The 19,142-nt window shown below is 25.3% G+C and overlaps 3 protein-coding genes across 12 annotated transcripts; 2 read left to right on the forward strand and 1 right to left on the reverse strand.

Annotated features, from left to right (window-relative positions):
- Positions 1-3,082: 3,082 nt before the first annotated feature.
- LOC105249544 lies at positions 3,083-6,150 on the forward strand. Of its 7 annotated transcripts, none has more exons than XM_025410860.1 (6): positions 3,083-3,121; positions 3,951-4,092; positions 4,313-4,393; positions 4,781-4,911; positions 5,020-5,178; positions 5,525-6,150. In XM_025410860.1, exons 2-6 carry the CDS (start codon positions 4,026-4,028, stop codon positions 5,735-5,737), a joined length of 651 nt encoding a protein of 216 aa, XP_025266645.1. In that variant the 5' UTR covers positions 3,083-3,121; positions 3,951-4,025; the 3' UTR covers positions 5,738-6,150. The 7 variants fall into 7 exon arrangements, with proteins under 7 accessions (XP_025266645.1, XP_025266644.1, XP_019882577.1 ...); XM_025410859.1 differs by lacking the exon at positions 3,083-3,121 and adding an exon at positions 3,132-3,285; XM_020027018.2 differs by lacking the exon at positions 3,083-3,121 and adding an exon at positions 3,132-3,265.
- Positions 6,151-7,615: 1,465 nt separating this feature from the next.
- On the reverse strand, positions 7,616-9,239 carry LOC105249545 (peroxisomal biogenesis factor 19). Its single transcript, XM_011255094.3, has 5 exons — positions 9,173-9,239; positions 8,715-8,912; positions 8,509-8,657; positions 7,968-8,195; positions 7,616-7,907 (listed from the first exon to the last, which is right to left on the reverse strand). Exons 1-5 carry the CDS (start codon positions 9,237-9,239, stop codon positions 7,683-7,685), a joined length of 867 nt encoding a protein of 288 aa, XP_011253396.1. The 3' UTR covers positions 7,616-7,682.
- Positions 9,240-10,298: 1,059 nt separating this feature from the next.
- On the forward strand, positions 10,299-17,304 carry LOC105249547 (glycogen [starch] synthase). Of its 4 annotated transcripts, none has more exons than XM_011255102.3 (12): positions 10,299-10,443; positions 11,401-11,552; positions 11,989-12,173; positions 12,820-13,016; positions 13,108-13,300; positions 14,102-14,364; positions 14,439-14,649; positions 14,753-14,889; positions 14,985-15,117; positions 16,133-16,519; positions 16,598-16,804; positions 16,922-17,304. In XM_011255102.3, exons 2-12 carry the CDS (start codon positions 11,414-11,416, stop codon positions 16,952-16,954), a joined length of 2,085 nt encoding a protein of 694 aa, XP_011253404.1. In that variant the 5' UTR covers positions 10,299-10,443; positions 11,401-11,413; the 3' UTR covers positions 16,955-17,304. The 4 variants fall into 4 exon arrangements, with proteins under 4 accessions (XP_011253404.1, XP_011253405.1, XP_019882578.1 ...); XM_011255103.3 differs by having other exon boundaries at positions 10,316-10,498; XM_020027019.2 differs by having other exon boundaries at positions 10,317-10,424.
- The last annotated feature ends 1,838 nt before the right edge of the window (positions 17,305-19,142 follow it).

Below are 19,142 nucleotides of genomic sequence, written 5' to 3' on the forward strand. Positions count from 1 at the left end.
GTGGCTCTTCAAGATTAAACTAATGACACCATCATATGTCCCCCTTGAAACCATACAACTTTTGTCTGAACAATTTTTTTGTATTCGGCTTACCAACGGAGTTATTCAGGTGGCCTGTTTTAGATGCCTCACCCCGTATATATATATATATATATATATATATATATATATATATATATATATATATGTATGTATGTATGTAAACTATAAACACTATAATAAAGTATTTCTTCATTGAGTACTTTTCGAGTTATGAGGCTTGAAATCATTTCTTAATTTTGCATAAATCATAAAATATCTAGTAAAATATTCATTTTTTGATTATCTTTCCTTAATAATTTTATGTACAAAATAATGAGAGGAATCAATTGGTGTAAAGAAAACATATAGTTGTTAAAAAAAAAATGTAATTGTTAATTGCAAATTACATATTTTTTCTTAAAAACAACTATGTTTTTTCTTTACACCAATTGATTCCTCTCATTATTTTGTACATAAAAGTATTGAGGTAAGATAATCGAAAAATGAATATTTTACAAGATATTTTACGGTTTATGTAAAATTAATAAATGATTTCAAGCCTCATAACTCGAAAAGTACTCAATAAAGAAATATTTAATTATAGTGTTTTGGAAAGCTCTCAAGATAAGCTACACGAATATGTAATAAAAAATAGGGGATTCCATTTAAGAAATTGACGGTGATCTTCACGTGACTTTCAAATGACTCTCCCATATCAAATCATTGCCACTATCTGATGGCCCCCTTCAAGCTATACAACTTTATTTCTTTCTAAAGTGCATAGTTTATAAAATATTCGACCGGTCCGGGACTTTTGGGACACCCTGTATATACACATATATGTATACATATACGTATGTGTACATGTATAAGTAGTGTATGCGGAAACTATGTGTTATCACTGATAACACACAAGTAAGTGCGTACATAATGTGCACATATTCTATTGTAAAATGTATTTTGTTGATAAATATACATAGGTGAAGACCATCATAAGAAACATCAACTGACTGCTTAATTTTTTTTAACCAATAATGACTGTTTAATTTTTTTTAACCAATAATGTAATCGAAAATTTTTCAAAAAATGTTAAAAATATGAAAAAAATATTTAAAAAATTTCTTATTAATTGCCTTCCAATTTTTAATTATATTAAATATTTAAGCTTCATATTAAAATTCTGTAAAAATAAGATTCATCTGGACCTTAAAAAATATGGCTTTCTTGTTTACTTGGCTTCTTGAAATTTAATTTGTAAAATCTTTTTTTCCAATTATAATTCGAACATTATTGATATCGCAATAAAAGATTTTCTTATGTATTCCAAAATTTAATAAATTAAAGTATTTTAATTCTAATTTAATAATTAAAGTATTTTAATTCTCCATGTTAATTAAATGTAGTTACACATATATGTTCCTCAGATCTTTCATTCCTCTTTTTCGCAACATATTTATTCTACGTAGAAAATAACAAAAAGAAGTAGAATTTGATGTACGCAGATAAAATAAAAGAGAAATGTTGAGAAACTTCTCAAAATTTTTAGAGAAAAGACAAATTTGATATCCACAGAAAAATACACAGAAAAAAGGACATTCTTGTTTTGAAAATATATTTAGTTTTAACATGGAAATCTTGAAATGAGATTATATTGCGTTAATTAAGGAAAAATATAATTGCTTACTTGAATGAAACCATTTTATATAGGTCAATTCAAGAAAAATATATTCTTATGATTTAAGATTTAATTTTCTTGAATGGAAAAGAAACAATGTTAGACAGAAAATAATATTTTTAAATTAAAGATTATAATTTTCTTAAAGTAGAATTAAATAATTATATATTCTTGAGGTGACAATTACAATATTAAAATAAGACTATAATACGCTCACATATAAGTAGCTCGTAAAACTATCTGGTAAAATTTACCCTATAGGTACTAATCTGTCAAGTAAGATGAAATTTATCGAAAGATGGAACAACCCAGCCTAAGAGATAGAGATGGAGTTCAAGATGATATATAAATTATCTGAAAGAGATATAAAGATTCAAAAACAGATAATATAATAAGATTCAGACAATATAATAAGATTCAGAATTCCAGATACAAGATATATCGAGTCATATATAATGGAAATTTCGGAATACTTAAGAAAACGAGGTCAGAGAGATTTTTAAAAATTATTATTTCGGGATTTAGATGTGGAAACGAAGAACTTTGTAATAAATTTTAGCACACACAGAGAGACAATATGCAATAAGATATATCAGAGTGTCGAGACTTTAGAACATTTAGCAACAAATTTATCGAAAAAATATAAGAAATAATATAAGAATTAATTATTTGAAGAGAAGGGGGAAAAAGTAGGATGAAGCAAGCGCAAAGAAAGAAAATAAGATCAAAGAAAATTTAAGAAAATGAACTTAGGAAGGAAATAAAATTAATTTTAATAATTTTATTATTAAATAAATTTATTATTAAATATTATTTATTATTTATTATTTTTAATTATTTATTATTATTTATTAATTATTTATTTATTAATTATTTATTATTAAATAAAAATTATTTAGGCTAAGTGCGTGGCACTCTTCTATTAAATTTATAGTTTATATACACGTCATTATATTGTATAAATTGTAAAGCTTATATAAAAGAGCTCTTTAAAATTCGAAAAGCAAGAAATAAATAAATACCTATCTATCTTGAATAGTGAATTTCCTTTTCAGTAGTGAATTTCCTTTTCAGTAGAGAATTTCCTTTTCATTACGTTATGTCGAGCCGAGTAAATGTATATAATTTGCATTTTTCAATAGTGACTCTTCAACATGTGCAACTCGTATGCTATACAGCAGAATGACGTTCTTGATTTATTGATTGCCAATAGATCAGTGACACGAGGCCATCCTGCGACATAATGATCGCATCGATCCTATTCAAATAAAATACATAAAGTAATTTGCATGTAAATGCCCGATAGAGAGAAAAAGAAAAGAGAGAGTTTACCGAGAGTCGATATCGGCATTTGGTTTGGATGACCTCGATCTCCAATCCGTTGCTTCTCCTTTCACTTGAAAAGTGCTACTCCTTCTCGCATTGGTTTGGCACCAAAGACATATTCACATTTCGTAACAATATTTCAGTTTATCCTAGAACATTGATCGGTGAACTATCTCCCATCGACTCGCCAGGTTTCACTTTCCGTCCAAGTCCAAGAAGTTTATTCCCGTCTATTTTCGTTGTGTGGCAACCTTTTCTTCACCGTATAATTAATCCAGCTAGTTTATTAATTCAACAATATTAATTATTCAACAATATTAATTAAGTTAAAAGCCATTCCCCGAATGTATAATATAATATTCATCGTATTGGTGCATTATATGAAAAATCAAGCAACAATTTGAAAAAAGAACGTCTACACTTTCTCGAGAAAATTGAACGTTTTTTGCACGCGATTACCCGCCACAAATCTCGCTTTTAGATTTTACTTTCGTGCAATTTTAACCGGAACATTTAGTTACGTGGAACAGTTGGTGGATTGAACACGGTTCAATATAAAATATATGTATATAAGATACGCGAGTGCACACGTGAATAAAATAGTAATGATAATTGGCGGTTTAAATTTGGCAAAAATATAAATTTGTGATGACAAACAATACCTTTAATATATCGTAAAATTCGTGCAAATAGATTGTGTAAAATTTTTGATTTAATGTCTGAAAATAATAATTTAGTTTGTTTATGAATTTTATTTAAAGAGATGTAATATATCGATCCACGAAATTGTTATGCAACTTTTTGAGAAATGTTTCGTTTTTATAATAATTATTTAATAATAAAAGTTAACGCGATCGAGAGCAATGTTATCCTATATAATTAACAGTTTATGTTTGGAAAATTAATTTTTGCTTATGTTCGATTGCAGAATATCCACGAAAGCTAAGTCATGCATTGATTGAACACATAAGCGATACATGCAGAAATTTCCCTTTCAAAAACAATGACAATGATAGTGAAAACTGCAGTCATACGGATATTGCTTTTGATTATTTTCTATGAAAGTAAATGTAATTCATTTGATTATGCGACATTCATCAGTCAAATCAAACTAAGAATAAGAATTATGGAAGAAAAACAATTTTCTAATAGCTGAAAACTACGCAATTATCAAGATAAAATTATATTAATCAATTAATATTAATTTTCACAGAGTGTTTCGCTTATATTTGTTTATAATTTGTTTATAACAGTCAAAAAATACACAACAATATATAAAAAAATTTACAGATGCGACAAGTTTGATTATACCAGAAGAACTACCAACAATACTTTCTCTAATTTACTCGAATATCCCACCAATTAAAAAAGGTCTGCATACAAATATATATTAGATATCTATTAGAAATATACTATGGAATTAAATTGTTAAAAATTTTTTATCTTGCATGATTTAAGCTTTATTAACGTTACATATATTTGATACATAAATTAAAATTGTTATACATTTTATAACTAAAGATAATCTTGAATCATTACTTTTAAGTATAACTCGAGATAAATTTTGTTTTTAGTATTAAATATTAAACATTATTTTCATAAAATCTACTGATAAAGATTCTTGCTTAATTTCATATCGTTTAATCGTCATTTAATTTCACAAAATATATTGTGTATACATTTGTTATTTGCTTCTCGAAACCACCTATTTATGTTCATTTATGCCTCTTTGTTATATTAAAAAATTAAATTTTACAGGAACCGATTCCAGATTTGGTATAGGTTTTCGATTAGGTGAACATGCGGATTTTCAGATTCTCATTGAATTGGGTCCACAAACTGAGACAGATCAGATAGGTACATCTAACGATGCTAAAAAACGACGAGATGTAAGAATTTAATATTTAATGTACATAATTTTATTATTTAATCATATAATATTTAAATCCATATCATATAATTCATAAACTTAATTTAAAAAGAATTTTTGTAAATAGGTAATGTATGATGCCGCGATAAGAGGAGAGCTAGGATCATTCGCACAACAAGTAGCCAAATATCAAATGAAACAAAGACTTGAAAAAGAAAAAGATAAAGTTAAAACAGAGGACAAATTTGAAAAGATACAAACGGAAAATAAGCAGGATGATAAAGATGTAAAAAACAACTATTTTTAACATGCTAATTTTTTAATTATAGATAAATTTTTACACAAAAAAGTCATATTAATATATTTAATATAGTATATTTAATCATATCATAAAATTATTTAATTCAATATTTAATTCAATATTTTTAATTCAATATTTAATCATATCATAATTTAATTCAATATTTAATCATATCATATTTTTAATTCAATATTTAATCATATCATAAAATTATTTAATTCAATAACTCATTATATAATTATTCAGAAATTCCATTTAAGTAAATTTGTTTCTATAAATACGATCGTCACAGAAAGTTTCTTTATTTAAAAATAACATTTCAATTTTTTAGACTGCTTCCAATAATTGGTTGATGAAATGGAGGAAAGAAATGTCACAATCATCAGAAAATAATACATCATTAAATTCAGATCAAAATAAAGATGCAAAAATTCAACAAAGAATAGAGAAACCAATTAAATCTGATATTCAAACAGATAAATTGGAAGAACTAACAAAATTATATAAGTCACAAAATATAGATAACAAGGAAATTTTATCATAAATATGATATTAATACAAATTAATTTGACATCATTGGATATCAAAATGACGTGCGCTTACAACTTGAGTACATTTGCACTCATTTTCACTGCACAATCGATTTATTGTATAGTAGTTATATGCATGTACATTGTGATTATTAGATGATATTGATTATTAATAATAAATCCTTAGATAGCAATATATATTGCTCATTTAACGTCAATAGTTAGTCATTTTAGACCTTCGACATCATATGTTACCATAAAACATCATGTATTTGATTTATTAGCGACTTCGTAATAATTTATCCTTATAATTATTATCTTTATAAATATCATTCTAATAATGTGCTTATAACATCAAACTTTTTACAAATTAGTAATAACTTTTACAAATTAGTTAACTGATCATTCAGTGATGTATATATTATACGTACTAATATAGAGATATCAGTGACCAAATAATAACATTAATTATAATTAAAAAATTAAATTACCATATAAAATATTATTGCTGCATATTTTACTATAGTTAAATTTTTATCACTTTTTCCGCAAAAGTAATAATAATAAATTTAAACTTAATTTTTATATTTTATTCTCTTTTTTGAATGAGAGAGAAAATCCGGACAAGGATATTATCATTAATCACTTACTTTCACCAATTTTTTTAGTTAACGACAGTGAGATTAGAATCTTATTAATCGATGCCAATTTTAATCATAAAAGAAAAAAAAATGACTTAGATGAATGTCTTTTATGATTTTTAAAATAGATCTTTGACTTAAAAAATGATGTGTTTAAACGTCCATTATTAATTGTCGACATTACATATAGATTATAAATGATTAAAAGTAGACATTAATATATTATCTTCTTATTTTGATATTTGAAAAAAGTCCGCTTCAAAGATAAAATTGATTTGTTTCGGCTTTTTTCGGTTATGATATAAATAAGGTAAAAAGTTTTCAAATAAACATTTTGCAATATACATTATGTATAATATACAATATATATGTGTGTTATGTGTAGTATGTACACATACATATGCTGGCTGATTTGATTATGAATACTGTATATGTGTACATAATACATTAATGTTATTAATTCAATTAATATAAATGTAATAAAACACAGTAAAAAGGTTTACAAAAAAGGTTTATAAAAAAGTTTACAGTTTAGTTTCTTTATAAAAAATTTCGAAAAAGATTTAAAAAAAAAACGTTTTAACTAGAATATTCCTTAAAAAATAAGGCTTATAGATAACTTCATAACTATAAATTATTTCTTTTTCGAAAAACTCTACATATATATATATATATATATATATATATATATATATATATATACACATATATATATATATATGTGTGTGTGTGTGTGTGTCTATGTATATGCATACACGCAAAAATTTTATTTATACAAAACAGTTTCAGAATCGCAAATTTTGTTGAATTTAAAACTTACTTTTTCTTTACAAAAACTTGATTTTGAAAATAGCAAAATACAAAGATTTTCGATTTTTTATATTATGTATTATATTTAACAATATTAAATTGGTTTTAATATAATATAAATAATAATTATAAATATTATAATACATTAATATATTATATTATTAATATAATTATAATAATTATTAAATAATCATATTTCTCTTATACATTTATTAAGTAATTTTTAATTAAAATTCTATTATACATATATTATAAAATATAATTAAGGTTTATTGCAAGTTGTATGTAATGAAATTTTTATTGTAATAATCTTCTTTTTAAATTTCATTATAATAATCATTTTTTTTTAAAAAAAAGTACGATATTGCCTCAACCAAAAGCAGTTTTTGTAATATATCTTGTATATGTATTTGTATACAAATATATTTCATCATTAGTAATTAAATTTAGCTGAATTAATTACAAAATATAGATCAACGAAATAATATTTTAAATACATTAAAAAAATTTACATAATAGTGCAATCTTGTTGAGAGTCCACTCCAGATGGTAACGGCAGAATAGGATTTCCTTCAGAGTCAAATTGGAAAAGTGAACATTGTTCACCAACAAGATCTTCTGGTGCTTGACCATAATTTTGCATTTCTGTCATAAGCTTTAATATCGATTCAAACCGACGTTTTTTAATATCTTCTGTATCATCTTTGTTTTCCTCTTCCAATTCAATGCATACCTTACACAAAATATAAATTTGTTAATAACAGAAAGATTTATTGTTTTATTATTAATATACCTTTTTCATCAATTCTGATTGTTTTGTATATCTTTCTAGATCAGAAGAATTTATAGTTGTTTTGTGTTCTTCTAGCCATGCTGGATATTTATCTGACAATTCTTTTAATGATGGATAAAGAATTTCTTTTGACAAGAGATGTTCCATCATTCCTTGCATAAATGGTAATATATCACCAGTGTCGCTATCGAGAGATGTCCGTCCTAGCATAGCCGCTAAATCATCATTCTAAAAAGTATTTTATCTTCTTTAATTACAATTCTCTTAAAAAGATGAACTGAAAATAATATTATAATATTATAATATTGCAAATTAATAAATGCATATAAATTTTTCATTATTATTATCATTATTACCTATTATTAAGATTATTACTATTAATATTACTACTACATGCAAAATAAAAATGTAGATAAAAATAATAGTTGCAAATAGTATATAAATAGTATCATTATTATTATTTTCTAGAATTAATGCAATCTGAATAAACATTTTTCATATTAATATATAAATTATTATTATGCTATAAGAATCAAAATACCTGTATATTTTCAGAATTTGTAGTTAAATCCTTTAAAACTTGTGAAATAGTTGATTGAAAATCTGTACTAACATTGTCCTTTTCATCTGTTACATTATTAGCTGATGCTTCTCCAAGCTTTTGCAAAGCAGCTTCTAATTCGTTACCGCCTAATAATATATTTTAATAGTAGTATATTTATTTTTTGTATATTTTATTAAACTCACCATTTTGTAATAAGGTTTGCAAATTTTTCTCAAATTGATCAGCTGTTTGTTTAAGAAAATCTTCCGTCCATGTCTCTGCAAATTTAGTTTCAGATGTTTCACTTTGCTTATCAATTTGCTTATGCAAATCCGATGTATTTGGATCAGCTGCATTGTCTTTTTCAATATTTGACTCTTTGCCAAAATCTTGTAAAGCACCTAAGAAACGACAAAATTTAAATCTTAAAATATGCAATTAATATATTGGCCAAAATTTAATAGTTTATGATTATAACTATATATGTTATATTTTTATGTAATATGAAGAATATTAAAAAATTCTAAATCATATATATATCTGAAACAATTTCTTATATAACTACGAATCATTATTTATTGACAGAAACCAGTCTATGCATGTATGTGTGTAAAAGTTGATTTTTTTTTTCTAAACGAAATATGACTAATAATCTACTTACTATCCAACAAACTATTTAATTCTTGATCTTCCTCCTCACTTTTCGATTGTTTGGTATTGTCAGTCATTTTTGTATTATTATAAATATAACATTTAGACCTGTTTAAACCCCAACTTCAATTGTTCTTACGTCAGTAGAAATACAGAGATGACGAGCAAACTGCAAATTGATATTGGAGACCTCGTACGGTGACGATACGAAATTCTGGACTCAGGATTACCAATATTGAGAAATAAATTCTCAGATCTAACAATAAGATAAACGTGTAGATATATACAGGGTGTCCCAGATCATCCGTACATCCCTTTTAAAATGAAAATAATTGGCTTTTATTAAAAATCGCGAACAATTGCTAAGTAAATCGGGTACTTTATAAAATGGTGATATTTTCAACTTTTGATTCCGACCGGAAATACGCCATCCGGATCGGAAGTTGAATTTTTTTAGGGGAACATGGTACTTTTTATTACAGATTCGAATTATACGTGAAAAAATAAGAAACTTTTGTATCAAACGTTTTTTCTAAAAGTCCCTCTGTCAATTTTAAAATTGAAAGTTACTTTGATGAAATAATGAAGATCAATTTTAAAATTGACAGAGGCATTTTCAGAAAAAATGTTTGATACAAAAGTTTCTTATTTCTTCACGTACAATTCGAATCTGTAATAAAAAGTACCACGTTTCCCCTAAAAAAATTCAACTTCCGATCCGGATGACGTATTTCCGGTCGAAATCAAAAGTTAAAAATATCACCATTTGATAGAGCGTAACCGATTTACTTAAAAATTGTTCGCGATTTTTTATAAAAGCCATTTATTTTCATTTTAAAAAGGGTGTATGAGTGATCTGGCACACCCTGTATATATATATATATATATATATAATGTGTGACGTGTGTGTAACGTATATTAAATGCTATATATATATATATATATATATATATATATATATATATATATATATATGAAATACATACACGTAGAAAGCAAAAAAAATTTATTAATCATGTATCAAAAAATATCTAATATATTTTAATGTGTAATCATTATACTATTATTATTAATAAACTTTTTGCGTTGCATGCCTGAAGATATCGCAGCGTCTGCTAGCATTTTCACGATTGCGCATGCGCGAGATTGTCCCTCCATCCATCACTATCAACACTGCCTTGGCAAGGGCACCTTGTTGACTTTCACATAGTCTGTGGTGACCTTCGTTTGAACCTGACCCGACCGTGGAGTTGTGTTCTCTGGTTAATAGTTAATCTTAAGGTCTCTCTCTCTTTTTCTCTCTTTCTTTACTTTTATTAAAAAAATATTATAAACGGTGAGTCAAAGAATATGAATTACGGACATATTGCTGTGTGCTTTGCTTTAATCCAATTGCATGCGAAGCCAGTAGTCAAACATTATGCGGTAACAGTATATATTTATCGTAAAGACCTCCGAGTATATTCGCGACATTCGTTTTCGAATTTTTGCGATTGTAATTCGCGTATTATTTAAAAAAAAATAGATCTCTCGTCGACCGAATTTTTTAAGAAGGAAAAACACAAGTAAAGTTAAATATCAGGATAATTTGCTAGCACAAATCCGCGGTATCAATAATCTCTGAAAATTGGAGATTTTGGGTGAACATAAATTTAGAAAAAAAGAAATAATTAAATAAAGCAATTATGTTTGATTACGTCATACGAGAGAAAATGATATTGGTTTTTTTATTAAGATAGATACGTATATGTATGATTGCAATAACTTTTTCTGTGATAAAGTCAAACTTAATGAAGATAAAGTTATCTCTTATTTTCTTATTAAAATTTTGAATAAAATATTTGAATAAAACATTGAAAAAATAAGCTTCTATTTTAATTATTAAAATATTTGTTATTTTAAAATGTAATAATATAGTATTTTTTAATTAATTAATAAGCTGTAAAATATTAAAAAAATATTTAAAAATATTTTCTTATACAAAAATCTAAATAGATATTAATTATATTTTATGTAACTTTTATAAATTTGATTTTAAAATTCTTCAAATAAATGCTGGTTATATTATATTTTTGTCATACTTTATTTAAAAGGAATAAAATTAACATTGTACACTGTAATACCGCTTTTTATTAAACAAAAGTTTAATATATTTTATATGAAAAAGGAAGAAAATATATTTTATTAAACCTTATTTTAAATTAATAAATGTATACTACAGTCAACAAAATATTATAGAATAGTCAACAAAATGTCGAGAGAACGTGCTTCCAGAAGATTTTATCGTGTAGACAGTACCAATGATTTATTTGAATTCATGGATCGTGGTTATACAGCTCAACATGAAAATCGGTGGAATTTTGAAGTTGCTTGGGAAGCTGCCAACAAAAGTATGACCATATACCTTATTTTTAGAAAGCAATTGTACAAATTAATTAAAACATAGTAAAAATTGAAAAAAAAATAAGTTTTTCTTGATTAGATAACTTTCATTATGATTAAATTGTAATATTCCTCACATGAAATTACTGCACAAAATTCAATGTTATATTGTGCCAGAATTCTTATTTAAAGCATCATGTGTAATGTCTATATTTTGTTAATAAAAATAAATGAAAGTGATGACACTAAAAGAGGTAGCAAAGGAGTTTAAGAAATTGAATTGAAAATTAAAATATTTTTGCATGAAAAAAACAATATTTTTTATTTTTTAATTAGATTTGTTATTAATTTTAGAGCCTCTCATTAAATTATATATATATATATATATATATATATATATATATATATTTTTATATCTCACATAATTTATAAATTCTTTTCCAGTTGGTGGCATTTACACTGTAATAAGATCTAAAGCTTATGTTTCAACTGAAGAAATGGGTGATCAATATTGTCTCATTGGTCCATATAAAGAACACTCAGCACGTACTGAAATTGAAGAAGCTGATTTTCCTCCTCACAATCCTTTACATCAAGCAGTACAAGTTCTACGTGATCAAGGATATAAAGTAAGCTTCTAAATGTTTTAAATCACAAATTTAATGTGCACATGCATGCACATAATTAGTAATTTTGAAGCAAATTATTTAAAAAACTGTAAATGTTTATCAATGATGTATTCGATGTATTGATGTAGAGTATATTGTGGAATGAAGAAGTTAAAAGAGATTAAAAAGAATTTATTAGATTTGTCATGAATATATATCTAATTCAACGATATACATGTATGATATTTATTTAATTATTCTTATTTTTATATATTTTCACTCAAATGATTATCATTTATGTCAGTATTATTTTACACATCTATCTACTATTATTCAAAAAATAAAAATTATATTTGTACTATATATCAGAATGAGTAAAAATATATAAGAATAATTAAATAAATTCCTCATGTTTTTAAATATATATTTTTACTTTTTTACATAATTTGATAGCATAAATATTAATATATTTATTAATGTTTAGAAAGTTTGATATTTTTCCTTTGACTTAAATAAAGATCAAATATTCCATGGCATTGTATTTAACTATTGAATTATTATCTTTATTATTATCTTAAACATATGTCTGTTTACTTTTTTATTACTCTAGCGCGTAATAAAAGTTTTGCAATCCAGAATATTTAAAAAAATATAAATTACTATTGAGATTGTAACAGGAACATGGTTGGTGGATGGAAATCCTCAAATAATTTTATTCGATATTGGAAGTGCCGCTTGGAAATTAGACGAATATAAACAAGAATTATGGAGCAGTTGTAATCTTGGAATACCTCATCTTGATATTGAAGCTAATGATGCCGTGATCCTCGGATATTTAGTTTGTCAATTTATTGCCGAATTTAGGTAAAACAAAATTACTGTTACTTCTAAAAATTATATTTATATAACTTAAGTATATTGTATTGTATATAATTTTGCTACAATGAAATAACAGAAAAGCAGCCGAAAGATACTCAGACATTCCACCGAGAATAGTCGTGCATTGTCATGAATGGCAAGCAGGTGTTGGATTAATTGTTTTGAGAACAAGACACGTGGATGTGGCCACAGTATTTACTACTCATGCTACACTTTTAGGCAGATATCTTTGTGCAGGGAAGACGGATTTTTACAACAATTTAGATAAAGTAAAAATCTCTCTCTTTCTCTCTTTTTCTCTCTTACTATTATGGATACATGTGTGTTTATATTAAGTTACATAAACAAAATTAAATTATTTCATATATAAAATGTATGCAATATACATATACAGAGTACTTTTTAGAAATTGACAAACTTTAGTAATACATTCTAGAGATACTTCTTATCAAAAAAAGTCATGTATACATATGTGTATTTGATACATAACATACATTATATACAAATGTATATGTAGTTGTATACAAGGTGGCCCCGAACGTTCCAGCCATACTTTGAGATCTTATAGGAAATTTAATTTTGAACAAAAAATTTCCTATAAACATGGGTATAAAATAAAATAAAAGTTAGTTAAAAAAAAATTATTTTATTTTCATGAAAGAAAAAGATTTTTATTTTTTATTTTTATCGTTTTTTTCAAGAAATTTATTTAGTTTCATTTTCTTTTTATTTCATTTTTTTTTCACCTTTTGCTCTTCCTTCATCAGAGGTTTTTGAGCGATAACTTCTTAAGGAAGCATTTTTCGACCCATGTTTGTAGGAAATTTTTTGTTCAGAATTAAATTTCCTATAAGATCTCAAAGTCTGGCTGGAACGTTCGGGGTCACCCTGTATGTATATATTTAATTATACAATAGGAAGCATATGCATACACATAAATTACTTTTTAATGCAGCATTATATCTTCTCTGATTGTATCACTTGTCAAACACTTTTTGTTTGTTTATGAGCACAGGTACAGGTATACCTATACATATACAGATAATATGCTGTAAAATATTTTTTTTTAGTTCAGTGTTGATGAAGAAGCAGGGAAACGTCAAATATATCATAGATATTGTATGGAACGTGCAGCTTCACATTTAGCACATGTATTTACAACAGTTTCGGATATCACTGGTTTTGAAGCTGAACACTTGCTTAAACGTAAACCTGATATTATAACGCCAAACGGATTGAATGTAAAGAAATTTGCAGCATTGCACGAATTTCAGAATTTACATGCTATTAGTAAAGAAAAAATTAATGAATTTGTACGAGGTCATTTTCATGGGTCTGTATTATACATATGATAATATCTAAGATACTATTTTCATATTATATTTGAATGTATACATGTTTTTGCAGACATTATGATTTTGATATAGATAAAACATTATATTTTTTCATTGCTGGCCGATACGAATTCGGAAACAAAGGCGCTGATATTTTTATAGAAGCTCTAGCCAGATTAAATTATTACTTAAAATCATCTAAATCTGAAACAACAGTGGTTGCTTTCCTTATTTTTCCTGCAAAAACTAATAACTTTAATGTTGAATCTCTTCGTGGCCATGCTGTGAGTTGATATTAATATTCTTTTATAATAGTAATAATTGACAATCTGTTAATATTAAATTACCATCTGTTTGTTAATATTGAATTTAAATTATCATCATCAGGTAACTAAATCTTTACGCGACACTATCAATGATATACAACAGAAAATAGGAAAACGAATGTATGAATTATGCCTCTCTGGTCGTATGCCCGAAGCTCAAGACTTGTTACAAAAAGAGGATACCATTAAAATAAAACGGTCTGTTAATTATCAAAATAACATTTTTGTAGCGAATTTTAATTTATTGATTTCTATTCTTAATTTAATTTATTTATTTAATTCTTGTTTTCTAGGTGTCTATATGCTCTTCAAAGAAATGGACTACCACCAATTACAACACATAATGTTGTTGATGATTGGAATGATCCAGTGTTAAATGCTGTTAGAAGGTGTAATCTCTTCAATACTGTTACTGATCGTGTTAAGGTATATACGGGGCGAAACTTTACCAGTTTTTGAAAAATCATTCTAAAAAGATTCATCACGAGTCAAGTCAATCTTACTATTCGAAGTTTATTATAATAATTCAAAGTTCAATTTTACATTCAATTATAATTTATTTTTCCAACTTTTCTAATGTGATCAATTTTAAATAAAAGTATAAGACTAGTAAAATAAACGAATGAAAATTATAAAGAATGCAATGGAATGTTTGCGTTATTCAATAATAATAAAAATTTAACTTTATTATTCCATATTTATATAAGATGAATTATTTCAGTCATAACAAAGTTGAATTAATCTACAGTATACTTTGTTTAAAATAATATTCCGAATACAAAATTTCATTCCTAAACTTTATACAAGGTGGCCCCGAACGTTCCAGCCAGACTTTGAGATCTTATAGGAAATTTAATTCTGAACAAAAAATTTCCTATAAACATGGGTCGAAAAATGCTTAAGAAGTTATCGCTCAAAAACCTCTGATGAAGGAAGAGCAAAAGGTGAAAAGAAAATAAAATAAAAGAAAATAAAACTAAATAAATTTCTTGAAAAACGTCTTTATTCATTTTCTACTATTATGTGCTATTACTAAAATATTAGTTAAAAAAAAAAAATTTTATTTTCATAAAAGAAAAAGATTTTTATTTTTTATTTTTATCGTTTTTTTCAAGAAATTTATTTAGTTTCATTTCCTTTTTATTTCATTTTTTTTCATCTTTTGCTCTTCCTTCATCAGAGGTTTTTGAGCGATAACTTCTTAAGAAAGCATTTTTCGACCCATGTTTGTAGGAAATTTTTTGTTCGGAATTAAATTTCCTATAAGATCTCAAAGTCTGGCTGGAACGTTCGGGGCCACCCTGTATATATTGTATACATTTCTACAAAATTTTGAGAAGAGAATTATATATACATATATATTAATCTTACATATATACATATATGTAAGATTAATATATGTGTGATACATGTTATTTTATAAATTATATATCGTTTACAGATAATATTTCATCCAGAGTTTCTATCTTCAACAAATCCGTTATTTGGTCTCGATTATGAAGAATTCGTTAGAGGATGCCACTTGGGCGTTTTTCCTTCTTATTATGAACCGTGGGGATATACACCAGCTGAATGCACGGTCATGGGTATTCCTAGCATTACTACTAATTTATCAGGATTTGGATGCTTTATGCAGGAACACATAGCAGATCCAATGAGTTATGGTATTTACATTGTTGATAGACGTTATATCAGCTTGGAAGCGAGCGTCCAGCAGCTTGCTCAATATATGTTTGAATTTACACGACTTAATCGTCGTCAACGTATTATTCAGAGAAACCGTACAGAACGTCTTAGCGATCTTCTTGATTGGCGAAATCTTGGAATTGTAAGATACGAATATACAGATTCCCACATTCATATTTAATTATTCATCTTACATTGATTTTTTACGTACTTTCCACAGTATTATCGTCAAGCGAGAATAAGAGCTTTGACCACTGTATATCCGGACTTTGCATCGGAATATGCAGAGGGTGGAGTTGGTAGATTCAATTATCCCAGGCCAATTAGCGAACCACCATCTCCATTATCTTCACGGCACACGACACCGGCTGCTTCTATACACGGTTCAGATGATGAGGATGAGGATGAGATTGATGAAGAAAAAGAGGTAAGTAGTTCAAATAACGATAATAATAAATTTATAATAAATTGTAGAATTGAGAAATATATAAAACTTGTGTAGTTAAGAATACTTTTGCATATCATATTTATGTATATATTATAGTTAGAAGAATTGCGGCAATCAAATGGAAGATAAATACGAAAATAGCAATACAAAAGCGATAAGAACCAAAAGTAATAACATACTAAAAGGTTCAACAATAATGTCTGGAATACATAGCACAGTGCCAAACATTAATTAATTGTGGTTCCTCCAAGTGTATATCTATGTATTCAAATTTCGAATGGCTGTTATTGATATCTGTCACTGCCATGCAAAACATAAAAAGAAATAGAATGGTTAGGTAAGAACAAAGTAAAGATATACACATGCAGCAATAATTGCAATGGTTCACAATTATTGATTATTAATTGTTCACAATTCACAATTAATGATCATTATGTGCAATAATATTATTTTTCGATAAAACTTATTTTAGAATTGCTATATTATATTATTTTTTAAATATTATTACTTTTTATTGCAACTTTATATTCATTTAATTGATCTAATTTTTTGATTGTATATAGTATTAGTATATCCAAATAGTAATCTCTCATTTTAATACACTAATGCAATTAGAAGTCTGCATACAAAAGAAGAGAAAAAGATCATATATGTTTGCGTTGCGTATCGCATCATATTTCAGATGCATGTTTATATGTTGTGTCTATACTCATGAGAGTCATACACAGCCATTAAATCTGATATACATAATTATATTATAAATATAAGAATATTTCTGTTATATATATAGATTATATTTTTATTTTAAAATTACTATTTTAATAAAAGTTTATCTACAAGAGTCAAATATTACTCAATCTTTATAATATATTCGTCACATTATTTACATAATATATATACATAATAATATGTTATATTATGAAAATATATTAATGATAGAAATTATATTATATAATAAGTAAAAGTTACTTCATTTCAATTAGAAGTTTTACTTTGTATCAATTATTAACATAATATACAAAATAATACATATAAAATGGCCAAGTTATATCATTTACGACATTTATAGAACACATTTGCATTTTGGACCAAATTTTCTATTATACATATATATAAATTTTAAATAAATATTTACACGTTACAAAATGAATAATACACAATAATAACTTTATAGCTTATCATAACAAATGCAACAACATATAAAATATATCATAATTTTGGATAATTTGGGAATATATGTATTTAGATAAAATAACAATACGATAATTTGGAATGACTTTTTCACTGCATGGAGCTAGTTGATTATTATTATATTCGCAATGAGATTCTATATTAGTCTACATATTTTTTAATTCGTCCAATCATGCTTTCCTTTCTACACTAAACTATGTTAATAATATTGACTTTAAATACAAAATGTTCTAATTCCTAATATGTTAATTATTATGTTATATTAATCAAGAATGAAAAAACTCGGACTTTTTTGTTTCCTCTCAATTATGGATGATATAATATATAAGAATAAACTAGCATCTGTACCAGAAAAATTTCATGTCACTCAATATGAACTAATAATATCAACTAATTTTACAACTTATCTTGGGTCAAAAATATTCACGAACATTGTGTTAGAAATATAACTCAGATAAATGAAAATTAATATTCCTGTAAGAAATAAATTAATGTACAAGCATAATAAATACTATTGTATACATTTTTTATCTAAATAGCACTCACATATTAAATACTAGAATTTTACACAAAAAAATTAAGAAAAAATAAATAGAACATAAAATGAAAAGTATGCAACACATAAAAATTTTAAAAAGTATTATAATCATGATTATTATATGTATTTTTACTATTTCGATTATTTAATATTTTTTTTTTAATTTACTGGAATATATTATTTGTTAATTGGGCATGAAATAGTTAAATTAAAATTGATAATTTTATGGAACTCTCTTTAATTCTCCTTAGGAGAAATTGTCTTTAATCAATAATAATTATATATATATATATATATATATATATATATATATATATATATAATATTTCTATGATTTCTATGAATGAATTTAATTTAATAATATAATATTTAATATGATATAATATATAGTTATTACATGTATCATAATGAAAAATTAATTAATGATGATTTTTTCAATGTTTGATTTTTTTAAAAGAAATTTAATTTTAATATAAAAGTTATGATACAGAGATATATCATAATTAGCCAGAATCAATTTGACTCTTGAAAATATGTTTTTAAAAAAGAATCTTTCTAATAGCGAATTCAACTCACTGCATTCATTCT

Source organism: Camponotus floridanus, unplaced genomic scaffold (genome assembly GCF_003227725.1).
Source record: "Camponotus floridanus strain SB8 unplaced genomic scaffold, Cflo_v7.5 scaffold35, whole genome shotgun sequence".
Taxonomy (NCBI): Eukaryota; Metazoa; Arthropoda; class Insecta; order Hymenoptera; family Formicidae; genus Camponotus; species Camponotus floridanus.

Coding starts and splice junctions, on each gene's coding strand:
- LOC105249545 (XM_011255094.3), bottom strand. CDS start 9,239: ATGACTGACAATACCAAACAATCGAAAAGTGAGGAGGAAGATCAAGAA. Junction 8,913..9,172: donor ATTAAATAGTTTGTTGGATA/GTAAGTAGATTA, acceptor GTCGTTTCTTAG/GTGCTTTACAAGATTTTGGC. Junction 8,196..8,508: donor CAAATTCTGAAAATATACAG/GTATTTTGATTC, acceptor AATACTTTTTAG/AATGATGATTTAGCGGCTAT.
- LOC105249544 (XM_025410860.1), top strand. CDS start 4,026: ATGACAATGATAGTGAAAACTGCAGTCATACGGATATTGCTTTTGATT. Junction 4,394..4,780: donor TATCCCACCAATTAAAAAAG/GTCTGCATACAA, acceptor TAAATTTTACAG/GAACCGATTCCAGATTTGGT. Junction 4,912..5,019: donor ATGCTAAAAAACGACGAGAT/GTAAGAATTTAA, acceptor TTTTGTAAATAG/GTAATGTATGATGCCGCGAT.
- LOC105249547 (XM_011255101.3), top strand. Junction 13,301..14,101: donor TTTACAACAATTTAGATAAA/GTAAAAATCTCT, acceptor ATTTTTTTTTAG/TTCAGTGTTGATGAAGAAGC. Junction 16,805..16,921: donor AGATTGATGAAGAAAAAGAG/GTAAGTAGTTCA, acceptor TATATATTATAG/TTAGAAGAATTGCGGCAATC.